At 44.9% G+C, this 19,356-nt stretch overlaps 1 protein-coding gene across 6 annotated transcripts in view; it reads right to left on the bottom strand.

Annotated features, from left to right (window-relative positions):
- LOC147021127 (sodium/myo-inositol cotransporter 2-like) overlaps positions 1–19,356 on the bottom strand; it is a 165,066-nt gene that overhangs the window by 120,700 nt on the left and 25,010 nt on the right. For 5 of the 6 annotated variants that reach the window (XR_015060716.1, XM_085890911.1, XM_085890909.1 and 2 more), the window contains one exon: positions 15,312–15,481. Coding sequence is in view for 5 of the 6 variants with exons in the window: in XM_085890909.1 (XP_085747035.1) it covers positions 15,312–15,481 (170 nt within the window). In the remaining variant the exon portion in view is untranslated. Of the gene's footprint in view, positions 1–3,072; positions 4,282–15,311; positions 15,482–19,356 lie in introns of those variants that run through there. The other variant, XM_085890912.1, reaches the window with a different exon arrangement.

Genomic DNA, 19,356 nt, shown 5'->3' with positions numbered 1-19,356 from the left:
ATTTGGCGAGCAACCCTATCCCACGTGGGGGGCCGATTGGCACGATCGTGGTGAGGCCGAAAGGCCCACCCGTGACTAGTTCCCGGCGTTAGTCCGAGAGGGTCATGACGGAATTGTCCGTCCGGTGGGCGACGTGCCGCGATTCGAGTTACGTGGCCGCTCGCACGCCGGCGGGCGCGAATCCGCAACAATATGTTATTAGGGATTTCCCGCCCAACCCCCCAAATTGTTCTCAATTGTCACCGCTGTTGACAGAAAAACATATTTCAATCAACGCATGGATGTGTGAAACACAAAGGAACTGTTTTGTCAAACAACAAATGTTGGTACTCAGACTTACTTACCAAGGTGGAAAACAACAAACTGTTCATGCATCTATCTGCTAAGGGTAGAAATCTCATTAGATCATGGTGCTGCAACAGCATCAAGATCAATAACCAATTGTAACTCTGAGAGGGAAGGCAACAGGTTTCTACACACATAACGACACATCACAAAATCACAATTAAATTCCCTCAAGCTTATTCTAATTCATGCACAATGGAAAAATAACTGCACTAAAGGCCCAGTCACACCTTGACGTTTTAGCCAGCAATGGTAATGTATCAAAATGTATGTAAAACGCTGGCTTACGCTGAACTTTTGATGTTTTTTTTTTTAAGATTCGGACGTATTCATAACGAGTTGGTCGTATGCATAACGTATTAGTAACGGGCACAGAACGTTTCGTTGTGTTATAGCCAACTTATACGAACGAATGCTTAGCCCGTTGTCGGCGTTCACAACCTATGCCCAATGATAGTCAAACTTATGCATAGCGCGCTGCACGTATCGCCGACGATGACGTGACGTAACCTATTAAAAGGCTGCCGCACAATGATTCAAATCATAACCGCCGGAGAAATGGAAGTGTCAACATCGCGGTCACACCTTGGCGATCTTGCCAGCGTATGCTGACCTCTGAAAAATGCGTCTAAAACGCTGGCACACGTCGAATACGGTATGGGTAAGTTTGGTATACGTGAATAGAACGCTAAAGTACGCTATCATACATCGTAGTAAGTGGAGTACGTCTTGTACTTTTAAACGTGTTAAACATTTTACGACGTACTGTACTTGCCGTATGCCTCACACGTTCCGCATGCGATGGGAATAAGTTGTACGCACGATATGCGATCGTTGGCACACATCGACACACGTTACATGTAAGGAACTCATAAGTCGAAACACGTCAATGTAATGGTTAGCGTCAGTGTGTCCAGACTCCCTGTTTTTTTGTTGTTTTTTTTTATCTTGCCAAAACGAAGTTTTTGCAAGATATGTTAGTCAGCTTGTGTTTTTTTTTTTTTTTTTTGTTTGTTTGTCTGCAATCACGTATAAATAATTCTGCAGAGCACAGTTATCATTGGAAATTTTTGTAACTTCGCATATCAGAGGCCTATAGAGGTCCCTTTCAGTGCACAAAATTTTGAAGGTCAAGGTCAAGGTCACTTTGGCGCAAATCAGGGGAGTCGACGAAACCCTTATTTTTGGGGTAATTTTGATCGGATTGTCTTCAAACTTTATGGGAATATAGTTCATGGTCTGGCGCTCAGCTGATTAATTTTTGGTGGTGATTGGCCTTGACCTTCATGGTTAGCGCCTCAGGTCAAATATATTTGACCCCAAGGTCAAATTTTCAAGTTTTATGAACCATATCGTGTAGTACCTCAAATTGAACACCTCGATGAGTGCTTTCTAGATATGTCAAGCTTGAGACATTATGACGTCATTTGGTGACGTTATGAGGCAAACACATATTTTTAATGGTTACTCTAGAACGATTCTCATCGGAATCTCTCGTAGGCAGATATTCCTCAAGGAGTCGCTCCTGGTGGATAGCAGCTCTGTTCACCCCAGTGTGACCTTAAAGAAGTCACATGGGGTCACCTTTTGGCAAGATACGGGTAACCCTGCGGGTGACATTGGTTTATTTTTTTCTTCGGTATGACGGTGATGTTGACACTTCGATTTCTCGTGCGGTTATAATATAATATAATTAATAGGCTGCCGCTCAACGATTTAAATCATAACCGCACTAGAAATCGAAGTGTCAACATCACCGTCATACCGAAGAAAAAAAAAAAAAACAGAGAGTCTGGAACACGTGTTCCATTACCATTACATTGACGCTCACCATTACATTGACGTGTTTCGACTTATGAGTTCCTTACATGTAACGTGTGTCGATGTGTGTCAACGATCGCGTAACGTGCCTACAACACGTTACTCATAGGTTAGAAATAAGTTTCGGGTACGCTAAACATTACTTCGACGTGTTTCGACATGATTAACATACAATTAACGTGTGTCGACGCGTGTCAATGATCGCATAACGTGCCTACAACTTATGGCTAGCGTAGCGGAACTTGTGAGTCATATGCTGGCATAAGTCGTAAAATTTCAAGCATGCTAAAATTTGAGGACAATCGCAAAGTACAACGATGAAAGCCAGCGTACTATGACGTATGGCAGTGTTTTTCAGCGTGCTCTCAATGTTTCCAAAACTTACCCATAACGTATTCGACGTGTCCCAGCGTTTTAGACAAATTTTTCAAAAATCGGCATAAGCTGGCTAAAACGTCAAGGTGTGACTGGGCCTTAAGCAAAGTTACCCGCTATAAGACATTTACACAAACGACACTCGGTGGAGCGCATACCTCCGCCAGACTGAACAGTTCACATTTTATATCCCACAGATAGGCTGGATCTGGATCCAGACCTGAACCAAAATCGAATCAGCTTGCTATTATCACATACCCAACTTGTGAACCAAGTTTCGTCTGAATTAGTCCATAACCTTTTGAGATATAACTTGTCTTGTCTATATGTTGGTTTATATCCATAATATAATATCCATATATTGTTACGAATCTGGAAACCATGCACACTAAACATTCAGGTCCCAAAGTTAGTTATGTCAATAAGTAAGTGTCCAGTTAGAATCCATCCCCTTCTGTCTAATGGGAATTACATGTGTGCACTACGGGATATTTTTTGCTAGGTTTTTTCAACTTCAACAACCACACCCACCTTCGCTTCCTTCCACCTTCCTCCATTGGCCATTGCACGCGTGCGTGTCAAGCACAGCCGTGGGCGGAGTCCAATGTGCCAGGCGGGGTGTCTTCGGACGTTGGCGTCTTGGATTTCGCTCCAAATACGGGCATGGCACCCCTCTCAGCCAATCGGAGGGGTGCGAGCAAGTCTGCCGCCTCTCGGCCAATGGGCAGCCAACGCAACATATTGCTGCTCGACTTCCTGGTCGAGGGGCGGAGACATGAGCAACTCCCTCCAACCAATCTCGGACGGCCGGGAAATCGTCCGACATGCCTGTCCAATGAGGTCGGAATGACGCAAGACGGATCCCTCCCACCTGTAAAAAAGGAGGGATAATTGTGTGGGGCGACCGAGTGAAAGAGTCAGAAGGTTCGTTGGTTGAGGCTCAGAGTCTGGGTCTTCCCGCCGTGAATCGTCTGCCTGCCGAGCTGACTTGCTTTGCCTGCCTCGTCACCTGATTTTGCCGGTGGAGCGTGCCAGTGCCCGACGCTACCCTCCATACCTGGTGCTTGGAGCGGCGTCGTGTTGCAGGTTCGAGTCTCGCCGGGCCCGATCGTCGAGAACCGCACGAAGCAGGAAGGTCCAAGACAGGCTCTTACCTCCAGCTCACCTTCCCTCCGAGCTGGGGGGTATCAATAAAGGCCGCAGCCCGAATTTCTTTTGGGGGTGTGTGTGTCTGTGTGTGGGCCCGTCTGATAAGTAGAATTGTTAAGGGCTTTTTGTTGCACATTATTTGCATTGCTTATTCGGATAACTCTGCTCTGTGTCTCCCTGCCTATTGTGAATAAATATCTGTTAAATGCTCCAGCTCATTTCTGTGTTTCTTTCATTGGCTTAGCACAGTGTGTGTTGAGAAATAGCGAGGCAGTAAATTGTTCATTCGGACCGACAGGCCTTGGTAACCTCCGCTCGGGTTACACATGGTTCGGGCACGGTAACGGCTCGTTCCGCTCGAGAGTGTGAATTCCCCGGTAGCTTTGTCCGCATGGGTAATTAGGTATATTGAAGTTTTGCAATTGACCCTACCCCACGCGGTCAAATTATTGGCGATTCATGGTCCTGCAAGGGACCCATGCCTTCCGGACTTACCCGAGAGTCACGACCTAAATTCCGGGTGTTCGGTGGAGCCGACTCTACTGCTCCCTCTAGCGGTCGTGCTCACCACCGATACCCGGCCCCACAACAATTGGTGTTCAGGAGCAGGGTTCGAACCCCTCCGCCTCCATGAAATTAACGGGATTCGGATCAGCGGTGTAGGGAGCAAACCCCCCCCCCACCCCCGTTTCACCCAAATAGCGAGCGAGTAAAATTTCTTTCTCAAAACGCAACATAGTAAGCCAAGATGAGCTGGTTCAGGTGGGTTTAGAGGTAGGTTTAGGGGAATCCATGGTCCAGGATGACACCCCCATGCAGGAAGACATTTCCCCGCAGCCAAACCCATAAGGGGTATTGGGAGTGGCAGGGGCGGCATATGACACCCCCCCTCCCAAATTTCCGCACGCCATCATGGCGGATCGGCTGCGCCGAGTCCACTTGACATGGGCCAGTTCCTGGAGGTGATAAGAGGTATGATGGACGAGAATGCGCAACGAATGCAAAGCCAGATGGATGAGAATGCACAAAGGATGCAGAACGAAATAAAAGCGAGCGCGCAAAGCATGGAGCGGGATTTGGAGCGTAAAATGGATGCGAGCACGCAAAGCATGGAGCGCAAAATGGATGAGGGCAGGGGTGAAATGCAGTGCATGGGGTTAAGCCTGCAAGCGAGCTTGGACGAGGTGAAAGGTGAGATGCGGACCATGGAACAAAACATGGCGGGGATATCGGCACGATACGCGGGGAGATGCCTGAGCTACAAGGGAGTGTAAAAGATGTTGGGCCCGCAACGGAGACGGGTGAGGTCGGGACGACGAGCAACGCAACCACAATTAAGGGAGAATTAAGAAAAGGGATGATGGAAAAATTAAAAGAGACAATGGAAATGAAAACAGAGACATGGGAATTAGAAGGAGTAGAGGAGAAACTATATGAAACTAAAGACAAGCACACACATGTCAAGATAGGAGGGGACAATGGGGTCAAGCTGGTGGAATGTGTTGGGACCCAATGTGAGCATCGGATTAGCCTCCCTCAGGAACAGAGCGAGACGGTATGTTCCCTCGAAGTGGATTGCGACCAGGTGAGTCCGGTCGGGCCGTGCGAGGTCAAGCGGGTAAATGGTACGAATGGGTCCATGCGGAGTTTGGGGAGAGTAGAGGCTTCGGAATCCCTTGTGCGGACTCCCTTCCCCAGTGTGATTGTCCCGGAGTGTGTGGTGGAGTGTGTGAGTGGTGCGGGTGTGTTGAAGTGTGTGAGTAGTACGAGTGAAATGGCATGCGTGAGTGCGTGCATGAAAATGGTATGCGGACCGACCCAGACGGTGGACGGGTTTATTTTGGAAATCGCGCTGGCTCCGCGGAACGTTGCGTCCAAGGTCCGTTCCTCATTTTCGGAGCGGCCTGGGCGAACGCAACTCAAGAAGCCGGAGCGTGAACGTCCCGCGTTTTGGAAAAGACCATAGCGTGGACGGCTAAAATGGCGACTACGGAGTGAATTTGGAACTATCGGGTCCCCATGCGAGAACGTGTGCGAGGCTCCACATGCTGCGCAGCGCAAGAGGCGTGTGCGAGACGCGCGGAGCAAGTCGCAGGAACGACATGGTAAAACGCGCAGGGTCCGTGTGCGAGTGACGTCATCGGGACGGACCTCGCGGCGCGAGCTTCAGGTGAGCAGCGCACGTCGGCTCGCATGGCGGATGCCCTGAAAGCGAGCGCTCGGTGTGATTGGCAGGGTGACGTCATGGCTACACGTATTGCCCGACGAAAGGGACGATCCAGTAAGCCGAAGACCGCCGCCTTGGCGGTGCAGAAAAAAAAATTAAAAGCCTCGCTCCAAGTACATGACCCTGCAGGATGTGGCAAGCATCCCGCTTGGGCATAGGAGCACCAGTTAGCAGGATGGGTTTAGCTGAGATAGACCGGCCTCATGGAGGCATGAGCCGTCCTCCGTGGGGCCCGTGGACTAGTTAGTGGGAAAGTAGATTTAGATTTATAATGGATTTGGGAGACATGGACTGACATGGAATGTGTAGTGGGGACGTAGCTTAGCTACGTAGATTAAATGGAACGTGCATTAGAGTAAGGGACGACGAGGGAGCAGGAGATAGTTAGGGGAACACAGGTAGAGTGTGGAGTGAATGGAAAAATTGAAGGAAGCATGTTGAGTGAGTGTGGGTCAGCGGGCCCAAGTGTGTGAGTGGAGTGAATGTGGAATGCATGGTGCGAATGAATGATTGGGGGGAGGAGTGAATCCCACCCAAGGGACCCCGGGGACAGTGTAATGTTAGTTAGTGGGTTAATTAAATTTACCAAAAGGAGGTCGTTCTGTGTTGGTGGTGTATGAAGGCAAGAAACCCATTTGGAGGGGTGCAAGAGTTCGTTGACCGGCTGGGAGCGTGGCTATGGAAAGGTGAGTATTGAGTAGAGGGCACCGGACTAGTCGGCCAGAGTAGGCCAAGGGTCCAAGGGACCGGGATAGTGTAGTGGGCACGGGCGACCCGCGGAACGGGACCTGGAGTACCAAAATGCCACGTGGGCAATGGAGGGGGGAAATGCCAGGAAGGGCAACCCCCCACGTTCAGAGGGAGCAGGTAGGCTCAGAGACAGCCTCAGGGCCCGGGGGTGTCGTAATTAGAGTCCGACAGGAGGGAAATCCCTGCCAAGTGAGCCACACTGCCCAGCCATGAAATTGTGCAAGGGCACGAGTGAAAAATTGTGGGCAGGGCCCAAATTAATAATAGACGCCAACACAGGCGACGGGAATCATGGTTGTTAGAACCTATAGTTTAAAGAGCCAGGCGTATGGAAAAGCCCCGGGGTAGTTTAAAGTTAATAAATGCTAGGATAGTTCGGAAATGTACCCCTTCGCACCGTCCATCCCTTCGCTCTCCGTAGGCCGCTGGACCCACCTTGGTAAGATGGCTGAATTATGTGGGAGGCTATTCTGAGGTTTCCTTGGGCCTCGAGACAGGACACGAGTCTCTCCCTTAGTCTCCTCCAAAAAAGGAACTTAGCGGTTGGGAGTAGATGGACAGGATAGGTTAGCCAGACAAAGACAGTAGGAAGGTCACGGACAAGAAAATATAAAATAAATAAATTCATAAATAAAAAAGAATAAAAAGGGGCTAAATTTTGTTGTTTTCTTGTTGCAAACTAAGGGAGTGGGTATGGACAGAGACAGGCAAAGGCGATAGGTTGGGGGGAGACAGTAGGGTAGGTCCGAGCCCGTTTTCGGAGTGGTCGGCACCACCACACTCCCTCCACAGAACCTCACGGCCCATACCAGAGGCCGACCTGTTTTCATGCTGTATCTCTGGTCCGCATTTGCCATGCCTTCACTTGCCTGCCTTTGCTTTGACCCCACGCCTGCTTGCCCTTGTTGCATTTGCCCCTGTGTCACCATCACACCATGTGCACCAGGACCATCTTCCAGTGTTTTGCAAGGACTGCCCTGCAGGCAGCCACTCCAAGGACTGCGTTTGCGCAGCCCATGAATCCATCTCTTTGTGTTTTTGCATCCAGTCCATCTCCATCCATTCACAAGGAGCCAGGGACTGCATTGAGCAGCTGGCTACCTCCCGGTTCTTGCATAAAGGCCACTTGAAATGGCCTGTGGGACGGCACATGGCCTGCCGTGTTAGGGTGAGTTTCCTCCAGCAGCTGAGGTATGAAGGAAGAAAGAAAAAAAAAAAAAAGGAAGGTTCAGTGAGACAAAAAAAGGGGACCTTTTGAGCAGGCCCTGAAGACATCTGACCTTCAAGTTGCTGTGCACTCACCCACACAAAATGACTGTTGACTTGCTGTGCTTCTTTCCCACAGATAACAGGTCCTGGGCCATGGTTAGTGTAAATAGATAAGGTTGAATTGTAAATATTTTGCAACCCACCTGTTGTCTGTCTTAGCACTGGCAATGTAGTTAAGTTGTCCGTGTGAGTCTTAGTTTAGTTACGTAGCGCACTAGGTTATTTATTTTGGGACACGTGTACAAATGTCGCACTCAGGGATCCGTAGGTAAATTGTATGAGTGGAAAAACTTACACATGCATGGCACACGAAAATTTGACGACTCGGGACGAGTCTGTAAAATGGGGAGGGGGTAGTGTTACGAATCTGGAAACCATGCGCACTCAACATTCAGGTCCCAAAGTTAGTTATGTCGATAATTATGTGTACAGTTAGAATCCATCCCCTTCTGTCAAATGGGAATTACATATGTGCGCTACGGGTTATTTTTTAGCTAGGTTTTTTTTTTACAACAACAACAACGCCCACCTTCGCTTACTTCCACCATCCTCCATCGGCCATTGCACGCGTGCGTGTCAAGCACAGCCGTGGGCGGAGTCCAATGTGCCAGGCGGGGTGTTTTTAAATGTTGGCGTCTTGGATTTCGCCCCAAATACGGTCATGGCGCCCCTCTCAGCCAATCGAAGGAGTGAGAGCACGTCTGCCACCTCTCGGCCAATGGGAGCCAACGCAACATATTTCTGCTCGACTTCCTGGTCGAGGGGCGGAGACATGAGCACCTCCCCCTGACCAATCTCGGATGGCCGGGAGATCGCCCGACACACCTGTCTAATGAGTCAGAATGACGAGAGACGGATCCCTCCTACCTGTAAAAAAAAGGAGGGATAATTGTGTGGGGCGACAGAGTGAGAGAGTCGGAGGGTTCGTTGGTTGAGGCTGAGAGTCTGGGTCTTCTCGCCGTGAATCGCCTGCCTGCCGAGCTGACTTGCTTTGCCTGCCTTGTCGTCTGATTTTGCCGGTGGAGCGTGCCAGTGCCCGATGCTATCCTCCGTACCTGGTGCTTGGAGCAGCATCGTGTTACGGGTTAGAGTCCCACTGGGCCGGATCGTGGAGAACCGCACGAAGCGGGAAGGTCCAAGACAGGCTCTTACCTCCAGCTCACCTTCCCTCCGAGCTGGGGGTATCAATAAAGGCTGCAGCCACCATTTCTTTTGGGGGTGTGTGTGTCTGTGTGTGGGCCCGTCTGATAAGTAGAATTGTTAAGTGCTTTTTGTTGCACATTATTTACATTGCTTATTCAGATAACTCTGCTCTGTGTCTCCCTGCCTATTGTAAATAAATACCTGTTAAATGTTCCAGCTCGTTTCTGTGTGTCTTTCATTGGCTTAACACGGTGTGTGTTGAGAAATAGCGAGCCAGTAAATTGTTCATTTGAACCGACAGGCCTTGGTAACCTCCGCTCAGGTTAAACACGGTTCGGGCACGGCGGTAATGGCTCGTTCCGCTCGAGGTCCGTCGAGGGTGTGAATTCCCCGGTAGCTTTGCCGCGTGAGTAATTAGGTATATTGAAGTTTGGTAATTGACCCTACCCCACACGGTCGAATTATTGGCGTTTCATAGTCTAGTAAGGGACCCGTGCCTTTCGGACTTATCCGAGGGTCACGAGCTAAATTCCGGTTTGTTCGCTGGAGCCGACTCGACTGCTCCCTCTCGCGGTCGTGCTCGCCACCGATACCCGGCCCGCAACAATATATCCATATATACCCATAATATGTTGGTCTATATCCATAACTTGTCTATGTGTTGGTTTATCCCTTTCTCTCAATGGTGAAGAATCACTTCAAAAACAAAATTCTAGTATCCAGATCCGGATCTTCACCAAAATCTAAGCATTGCGTCCTTGGCACACACCCAATCTGTCCACAAAATTTCATATGAATCCTTCCACAATCTTTTGAAATATCTTGCTCACAGACAGACAATCAGACAGACAGGGGTGAGAACATTCCCTCCGTCCACCTTCGGTTGTCGAGGTAATAAGCTCAGACTCGTTTCAAATTGCAGCATGTTTGCAACATCTCAACAACAGACCAGAAACTCATTGCACTCCACCTCAACATCAATGCCATCCTTTTCACTTACCTTGCCTTTTTGTACGAGGTCAGACATGAAGTCCTTGCCTCCCATAGCACGTTTGGCTTTGATAATTCTACATCATGAACAACAACTTATTGCACCTACCCAACGCATTCCACCCTGTCCTCATCTTACTCACTGTCTATGGGACTTATGGCCTTCTCACCCAAGAAGGTAGAAAAAGTTCTGTCCAGCCTCAACCCTGTACAAATGCTCTCAAATACTACACTGCTCTTGCTTTCCTCTGTCACCTGTGCTCTTCCACTTGTCTTCCATTTGCCACCTCCCATCGGACTGGAAGTTGGAAAACATAACTTCCATTTATCAAGAACAATGCAAAAAATAAATAAATAAATAAATAAAAGATCAAATTCTCAACTGCACACTCGTAAGCAATATCAGATGCTTCCAAATACAAGCAAAGTCATGGAATCCAACATTGCTCCTGACACAGCATATTTTCTTTTAAACCAGCCTGAACTCTGACCATCAGTTTACCATCTGTCCCAGTCACTCAACTCTGGACTTGCCACTGCTCATCAATATTAGGCGGCCCTCAATTGCAAACTAGAGGTAAGAACCTTCTCCCATTGTGGGCATTCACCAGTCTGCAATCTCCATCTGCTTGCAAAGCTCAATATCCATGGCAAAGTACACCTTCACACTTGGCTTCGACTTTCTCCACATACAGTCACAATGTGTTGCCGTCAAAGGAAGCCTCTCTTTTTATCTCCAAATGGAGGCTGGAGTTCAATATTGTTCCTCATCTTAATGAACCTCTCTGAAAAAAAACAAAAACTCACTTGGTATAGACGACTACACCACATTGGGTATTACACAGAATGAAACGGAAGACCAAGAAGGAACCCGAAGAAGTAAAGAGCAAATACGGAGTCATCAGGAGCAACCTGGATATGATTCGGGTTTCAGCCGCTGCACAGCTACCCTCAAATCCATCCAGGCACAGCCAAGTGAACCTTACAGAAAAATTTCTGCAAGAATTCCCTTCTCATTCGAGAGATAGAAAACGAAAGAGAAGAATTGAGAGATGAAAGAAGAAAAAGCAAGAATTGGAATGAATACAGAGAATTATAAAAATAAAATAAAATAAAATAAATAAATTGGAAAGAAATGTGAAAGGACCAAAGAACAAAGATGTTGGGTAGAACCCAGACAGATCGGTTTCAGCAGTTACTCTCCAGGTTCAAATGCAGCAACATGTACAAGCTACCAGAGGTACCTCATCCCATAACAGGCAAGATAGATGGTTGCTACATCACCATACCAATTTGGAATCTATTACATGCTAGTCTGACAAATGGAACTTGGTTCAATACTGGTAGATATCAGTCTTATCCTTTGGCTCCAGAAGGATTGTCAACCTCCCCCCCCCCCCCAATTTATACAGTGACCTGGAAAAATATTCACATTTCGATCCCACCTGAGCTTATTTCATGATGCTTTCAAATCAAACTTAATATAAAGAGTCTTCACAAACTATTCTAAAGTGATAAAGCTAAAAAAAAAAACATGTGGATAAAATGTGAATAAGTTTGATTAACAGAGAAAAATCAGATGATTCTCAGTTACATAAGTATTCAAACCCTCTACCTCATTAACCCAAAATCACTTCAGGAGCAAATTATTTGTTTGAAAGGTTACATTATAATAGGTTTCACCTGCATGTAATCAGTGGTTTAACTTTAAATAAATAGGGGCAAAATACCCTCGGGCGCTCACTTGGTCGACCAATGACATTGAGGAGGAAGAAGTCATCGTGAGATGGAATCAGCAAAATGTACCAATGTTATGGCCCTGATTTTTTTTTAATGTTCTGAACAAACTTTGGTACACCACGGGTGATGAAGGTTGTGATCAAGTTGCATCAGAATTATGGAAGGAGTTTCTGAGAAGAAAGTAAATACATATTTTGGGGGGCAACCCCTACCTATACAACCCCTTAGACCCCGATTTTTTAATGTCGTGAACAACCTTTGGTACATCAGGGATGATGAAGGTTGTGGTCAAGTTTCATCGAAATTAAAAGCAAATACCTATTTGGGAGGGGGGGGAGTCAAACCAAGACCCACTTTGACCCTCGGTAGCAACCCTTAGACCCAAATATTTTTTTTAATGCCGTGAACAAACGAGTTCAAACATACCAAATATAATTTTATCCAAGTTTGGTCACAATCCAATCAGCAGTTTTGGTGAAGAAGTTGCAAGTGTTTACAGACGACGCGTAATCCCACAAGCTCCCCCAGAACTATGTTTCAGGTGAGCTGAAAAAAACATTTGTTTGGAAAAATTGTTTCAACAGAATTCGATATTCATCTAATTGTGGCACTATTGGTTGGGGGTGAATACTTTTTCAGGCCACTGTATTCCCATAATATTTTGGAGTGGGAGGGGGAGGTGATTTGCCCAGTTCTCTCATCAAAACAATCTGTTTATCTGGGAACATTTTTCGTTCATGCTGTCAACGTTCAAGATGGAAAACAATTTGTGAAGAGGGAAAGTTGATACAAGAATCATTACAAAGGGGTACTTAAACCCGTTATATCTACACTTGAGGTCTAAGAAGTATTTTGCCCAAATGGCTTTGGAAATACTGTCCTAACAGTGTGCTAATATAGCTTTGTGATCTGTACAAAGTTGTCAAACAGCAGAGCTATGTTTGAGGATGTACCAAATAATTTAAAGAGACAACTGCTGCAAAGCCTCCAACACAAGGTGCGTTTTTCTTGGATTGGAGTTTCCCCTAACCTTGGAAATACAATTTCATGTGTGCTCAAGGTGAAGCGCGAAGCGAAAAATAATGTTCATATGTAAAGATTTACAAAATTTCATAACAGGAGAATATTTTTTTACTCAATTTCAAAAATAGTTTTCATACATGAAGCGAAAAGCAGAGTGAAGCGATCAGTAGCGTACGTGTGTACGTTGTACGTCATACGTCATGTCTGCATCTTGTTAAGAGCGTACATCGAAAACCGTTCAGGGAGGAAACTTTACCACATGTGACATGACCATGTGATAGAGCGGTCACTCTTTTGAGGTTAACATAGGCCAAAGGTCAACATCTAGGCCAATTTTCTAAAATCCTCAATTTTCATCAGATCGACCAGAAATTTGAAGAGGATTTGCATTTCCGATCATTGAATTCAACCACCAACTATTTTTGAGGTCAACGTAAGCCAAAAGGTCAACATGGGCCGAATTTCTAAAATTGTCAATCTTCATCCGATTGATTTGAAATTTTGAAATTTGAACAGCATTTTCAAATCACCTAAAATAATTCAACCACCGATTATTTTTGAGGTCAACATAGGTCAAAAGGCCAACATAGGCCAAATTTCTAAAGTTGTCAATTTAAATCTGATTGACTTGAAATTTGAACAGGATTTTCATTAAAATGACCATGTTGTGTCACATGGTCTGGCAGCCATATTGGATCTAAGGGAAAAATCTTTGAAAATCTTCATGGGAGAAACTGCTCAACTGATCAATGCAAAATTTAACAAACTGATCAATTACCCATGGCTAATATGGTTTGATAAAGATGATGTCATCAGTCACCTAGTCTGGCAGCCATATTGGATCAAAGAAAAACAAACAAACCTTAAAAAACAAAAGTTGGCTCACAAGTTCTTCTCAAGACTGCACTGGGTATGTATTATATGAATCCATCCTTCCATCGGGACCATGCTCTGTGCAGAGCGTTGGTGCTGCCTAAGCAGTCTCCTTAGCTATTGGGCACAATTCTGGACGGGTCGCCACTCCGACACAGGGTACCAGAAAGCTAGCACTCATTTTGCTGACCTCGGAAGGATGACAGGCAGAGTTAACCCCACCTGGTATTAATTCGACAGCCGAGTGGGATTTGAACTCAGGATCCTTGGATCCCAAGTACACCACCCTAACCATTAAGCCAACACCAGACATATTCTACGAATGCCATCTAGTTTTCTTTGTTTTCTCTGCAATCGCTTATCCGATTGACAAAATTTTCACTCTAGGTGTGACTACTCACGTACACAGTTTGAATGATAATTATGATGTCATGGGTCACGTGGTGTGGCAGCCATATTGGAAAAATAGGAAAAAAAAAAAAAAAAAAAAAATAAACTTTGGACCTCTGTATTTCCAAAACCACTCCAGGGAAATAATTGAAACTTGGCATATGTGAAGTACTCCCCATGGGAAACAAGTGTGGTTTTTCTTTTGATGACGTCATAGGCGGCTTTGTTAGGACGTCATAATTGCATACGTCAAACACTTTCTCCGATCAGTATGAAAGTTTTTGAGGATTATCTCGGGCTAAATTGAAGGGGGGGGGGGGAAATGATGACATTAGTCACGTGGTTCAGCAACCATATTTGATTTACCCTAAAACCCTTAAAAATTCATCTTCTCCAGAACAGCTTGAGAGATTGAGGGGAAATTTCACTCACATATTCCCCAAGCCATGGGGATGCCAGGGTGTTCACGAATAATGAATGTCACATGGTCCGGCAACCATATTGAATTGAATGAAAATCTTAAAAATATATATATATTTCTCTTGAACCATTTAATAAATCGACATGAAACGTCACAGTTATGATCTAGTAGTCATTGGGAATACATGTTTCAAATTTCAACCTGATCAAACGCATATCTGGCAGCCAGAATTATTTAATATTTTGAATCTGGGTTCAGGGATTTAAATCAAAATTGGTACAAGTAATATAATGATGTAATAATGTGGGTGGAGGCATATCTGGTGAGGTCGTGACGTTGAAGAGTGCCCTTCCAAGTTTATTTGCACATTAGCATTTACTCAGATAGAAGACTGATATAAACTATAAATAAATAAAAATTCACCCATTGACACAGGTCTGGCACATATGATTTTGCAGGACAAGTTCGCACAAAGCCAAATTATGTTGGAGCGATGCTGCAATATTACCACACCTGCAATTTGAAAATTACAAACTTCCCAATTCACATTTTATTGAATCACAGAATGGCTTTCTCCAGTTTCGAATTTCTCCAGCTATCAGAAAGAATAATAAACATCCATTTGAACAATTAATCAAACAAAATGAATCAAATGAAATAACACTTGAACATAGAAGCACCCATATCGTGTGGACCCCCCCCCCCCACCCTTAAAGAATCACAATAGCTACTCTGTCACAGTACTGTATGATACAATGTAAAGAGATGAAATTTAAAGAAATGCAGTGTGCTCACCCAGAGTCCGACAAGGAGCACAAAGATGAAATAGAGAACAAGAACAGATATGTCAGATACTGTCATATGATGAACATGCTCAGAAGCAGGAATTGTTGGTCCTGCACTTGACATTTCTGGTGTTGCCATTGTTGATGTATCCAGTGTTACTATTGTTGCATCCATGTTGCCTAATAAAAAAAGAAGAAAAGGTAAAACAATAAATGAAAATGACGATCAAATTTGCAGTAAGTCAAGACCAGACCTATTTTGCTACAAATGTACCAGCAAGAATCAAACTATAAAAAAAAAAAAAAACTCGTTGTGTAGTGTATTTCTCTGTCCCCCTTCATAAGGATGATTTCAGAAGTTTGAAAGGCCAATCTTTCAACACGACTGTGTTTACTACAGTATTTTTCAGGATTAAAAAAAAAAAAATAACCTCGCAAAGCATTTTTCATAAAAGAGTAATTCCATCTCTTCTGTTGGAAATGTAGATGGTGACTTGCAATCGGGTCTCAAGAGCGGTGTACAGAAGCATTTAAAAAATAACAACAAATACAAGTCACAGGCAGGTGAAATTCGCTGCACATGATGTGCAACATGTGCAGAGTAAAACAAGTTCAGTTACATCAATAAGTTGTCTCATAAATAATGAAGATTTAAGCACCCATGAACTCGGCCAAGGCTTGAGACTTTGGCATGCTCACGAGGCTGTACTGTCAAAACTAAATGTCCCAGAAGATAAAGAAAACAGGGTCACATTTGTACATGTCGTGTTTTAAAATAACGCTTCTTGCTACGAAGCATCATATCTTCCAGTCTCTTGAATATTTTGAATAAAACAATTCCAACCCGTCATTGTTGACAGGCTTTTATACGAGTATAAAATAAATACACAAATACACAAGAAATAGAAAAAAAAACAACAACACAACACAGAATCAAAAAGCATGGCTTATGGCCCAGCATTTTAAGGGAGACAGACCCATACAAAATGCCAATTTTAGATAACCCAAAGGGAAGTTCTTGGTAGATTTGTCATTGCAGCAGGAGTTGAGAACTAGCTGTCACAGCCAAATGGCAGAGCCCATTGGCAAAATACCAAGTTCCTCCTACATTTTAACAATTTCTGCTGAACATTCATCAATAAAGGTCATTGGGCTGGCACCCGAGACGAAAAAAGAACACCTCCACTTTTGTTTTATGTTTCAGTACTTTTTTTTTCTTTAAGGTAATGTTGTGAGACATGGGGAATGTAAGCATTCCCAGACAATGAAAGTAATCTCCTCATAGCTTTGCGTAGCTAGCTCCGGAATCAATCCAGCAACTCTACGCCGAACCCTCAATATGGCAACTATGTCCTCCTTCAGATGTGATGACCAAAACTGAACACAATATTCCAGTTGAGGCCTCACTAAATTCCTTTACAGTGTCAACACTAACTCTTTAGATGTATCATTTATCCCTCAGAGAATAAAACCTAAAACTCTATAAGCTTGACTCGAGCTGCCTGGCACTGTGCTGTCTACTTACCCCTTCCCCCATTTCCTACATGCTGTCTGCTTACCCCTTTCCCACAACTCCCCAACTTCTTATACGTCACACACTCCAAGATTTCCCCCTTGCATGATGTAATCCCTTTTTTATTGTACTTGCAATCTTACCCATCCACAGCAACTTATATTTCTTTAATTATGCTAAACTGAATGTACCAATCTTTCGCCTAATCTGTGAAAGTATCTCGACTTTCCTGAATCTGGTCACCCGCTCTCTACTATCTAAATTACTTCCCAGTTTTGATCTTCTGAAAATTTGGAAAGCGGACTCTAAATCTCACTATCCAAATCATTGATGTGAATCATCTATATAACAAGAGCAACAATTGCTTTGCAATGCATGTCCCCAACTGTTGTGATATTTTCTCGGTTCAAAAAGGGCACAACTCTGTGAAAAAAATTGACGAAACACCCTGAAACTCAAACTTGTTCTGTAATATCATAATAAAGCCAGGTGCCAAGTTTCAGTTGAATATGTTGAAGGGCATGTGAAAAAGTCTGAAAACCCACAGAGGGGATGGACGGAGAGCAAACCTACAGGGGGGGGGGGGGTGAAACCGGTAGGGGACCAATAATACGCTTGTTCATCCGTCTGTCCGTTGGTCCGTCAGTCACACTCCGTCAACACCCATTGGTTGGACAGCTTGCCTGACTCCACCCAGAATTATAACCTCAAAAATCATACAGCCACCATTTTAGTGATATGCAAAGCAAAAGACATATTTGGAGGCATCATATTCACAATCGCCATGCCCTCCCTATGAGTTTTCTGTTCAGTGGCATCCCTCCGTGGGATGCCAAACAGCAAGGTTTATCCATGCCTTATCCTCTAAAGTCTAAAAAAAGAAGCAACACATTTTGTAAGATTATGGTCGGACTTGGCTCGGGTCAGAATTGAACAACTGACCTATATTTAGAGTGGACACTCCAACTACAATGTGACAGTCTGGTGACTTCTCGTTCCAGGATTATATTTTATTCCAAGTCCATTATTTTGGGTGTTGTAGCCAGAAGTCAGAGGAGCTCGTGTTTTTTTTTTTATATATACACTGTCGAGGCTTGTATGAGAGCTAACACACAGAATGTACAACAAAGGGAGAGGGGTGGGAGAGGGAAGGAAAAAGCAATAAGGAGCAGAGACATTAGGAGATCTGTGGAAGGGAGTGGGATGGGGTGGGGAACATGGGGTAAATGTGATGGACATGACAGGGACTTTCAGGTCCTTACACGACAGGGACTTTCAGGAAGGAAAGCAGGGAATTTGAAGGAGGTGTCTTTGGGGTGGATTAACGGGGGTAGAAAAGATCGTGGTTTTGGATGGGGGAAGATAGGAGATGGTGGTGAACAGCTGTTTTGAAGACCTGGAGGGAAGAGTGGTATTGAAGAGAGTCTGGGAGTTTATTCCAAGGGAGGGGGAAAAGAGGAATGAAAGAGTGCAGGCAAGCAGTGATTCTTGATTTTAGTACTTTTACCAGAAGGGGGTTGCTGGGGGACTTTGAGTGTCCTGCAGAAACATGGGGGGACAAAGCACAGAAAGAGCAGAGGGTGCAAGAACAGATGGTAGAAGACAGAGAGACCACTGACCAGTCTGCAATGGTGAAGAGATAAGCCCATAGACTCATCTTCAGCATGGAAGATTTCAATAATCTTGAAGGCCTTGGTTTCCACAGCATGAAGCTGAGCAAGATGTGAGGCAGGAGAACCAGCACTACATTAAACTGCAGATGAAGGCCTTGCAGGTGGATAGGGGTTCAGGTGTGCCAAGGAAGAGCCTTGTATGATGGTGGATGCCCAGTCAGTGGCTGGCTTTGGAGGCCAACACTGAAATGTGGTTTGCCCAAGAAAGATAATGTCTGATAGTGAGACCCAGAAGTTTGAATGACTGAACTTCTTCAAGAGGATTGTTAAGAAAGTAGATAGGCGGAGGTGGGCTGTTTGCCAGACGGTCCTTTCGGAGAGAGATAGTGAGAATGTGACATTTGTCTGCATTGAAACATATTCCAAGTGTTTGACCAGCTTGTCATTTTTATCAAGGTCTGAAAAGAGGGAAAAAAAAGAAAAGAAAAAAAAAAAAACTTGAACGTCCATTGGAAGGACAGCACACACGTCGACGAATCATCCTGCCTGTGAAACACCAGAATGAGTTTATAGCTAGGTCAGGATTCTGACCCAGGCTAGACAGCTGAGAGGCGAGAGGGCATACCTATAGGCCGTCCTGTCAGCCCGTAGGCACATTGAAGGCTTTAAGCTGGCCAACTTTGGGCAAAACCAGGCATGGAATGTAAATTGCCAGCAGGAGCATATTACAGTCCGTTCCATTTGGATTGCTGCCACCCATGTGAGAATACCATATACAGCACAAGTTTTTGCTTCATATTCTCCAAACTCAACAGACCACATCATGTTTTTTTGTTGTTTGTGAGATGTTGGAATCCCTTGTGAGGATCAAGAAATAGCATACAAAAATAAGGAAAAACAAGGCAAAAAAAAGCAACTACTGACCAAAT

The sequence above is a fragment of the Eptatretus burgeri genome, chromosome 8, assembly GCF_056783735.1.
Source record: "Eptatretus burgeri isolate ZD-2024b chromosome 8, Ebu_testis_v1, whole genome shotgun sequence".
Taxonomy (NCBI): Eukaryota; Metazoa; Chordata; class Myxini; order Myxiniformes; family Myxinidae; genus Eptatretus; species Eptatretus burgeri.
This window is presented reverse-complemented; position numbering and strand designations above follow the sequence as displayed.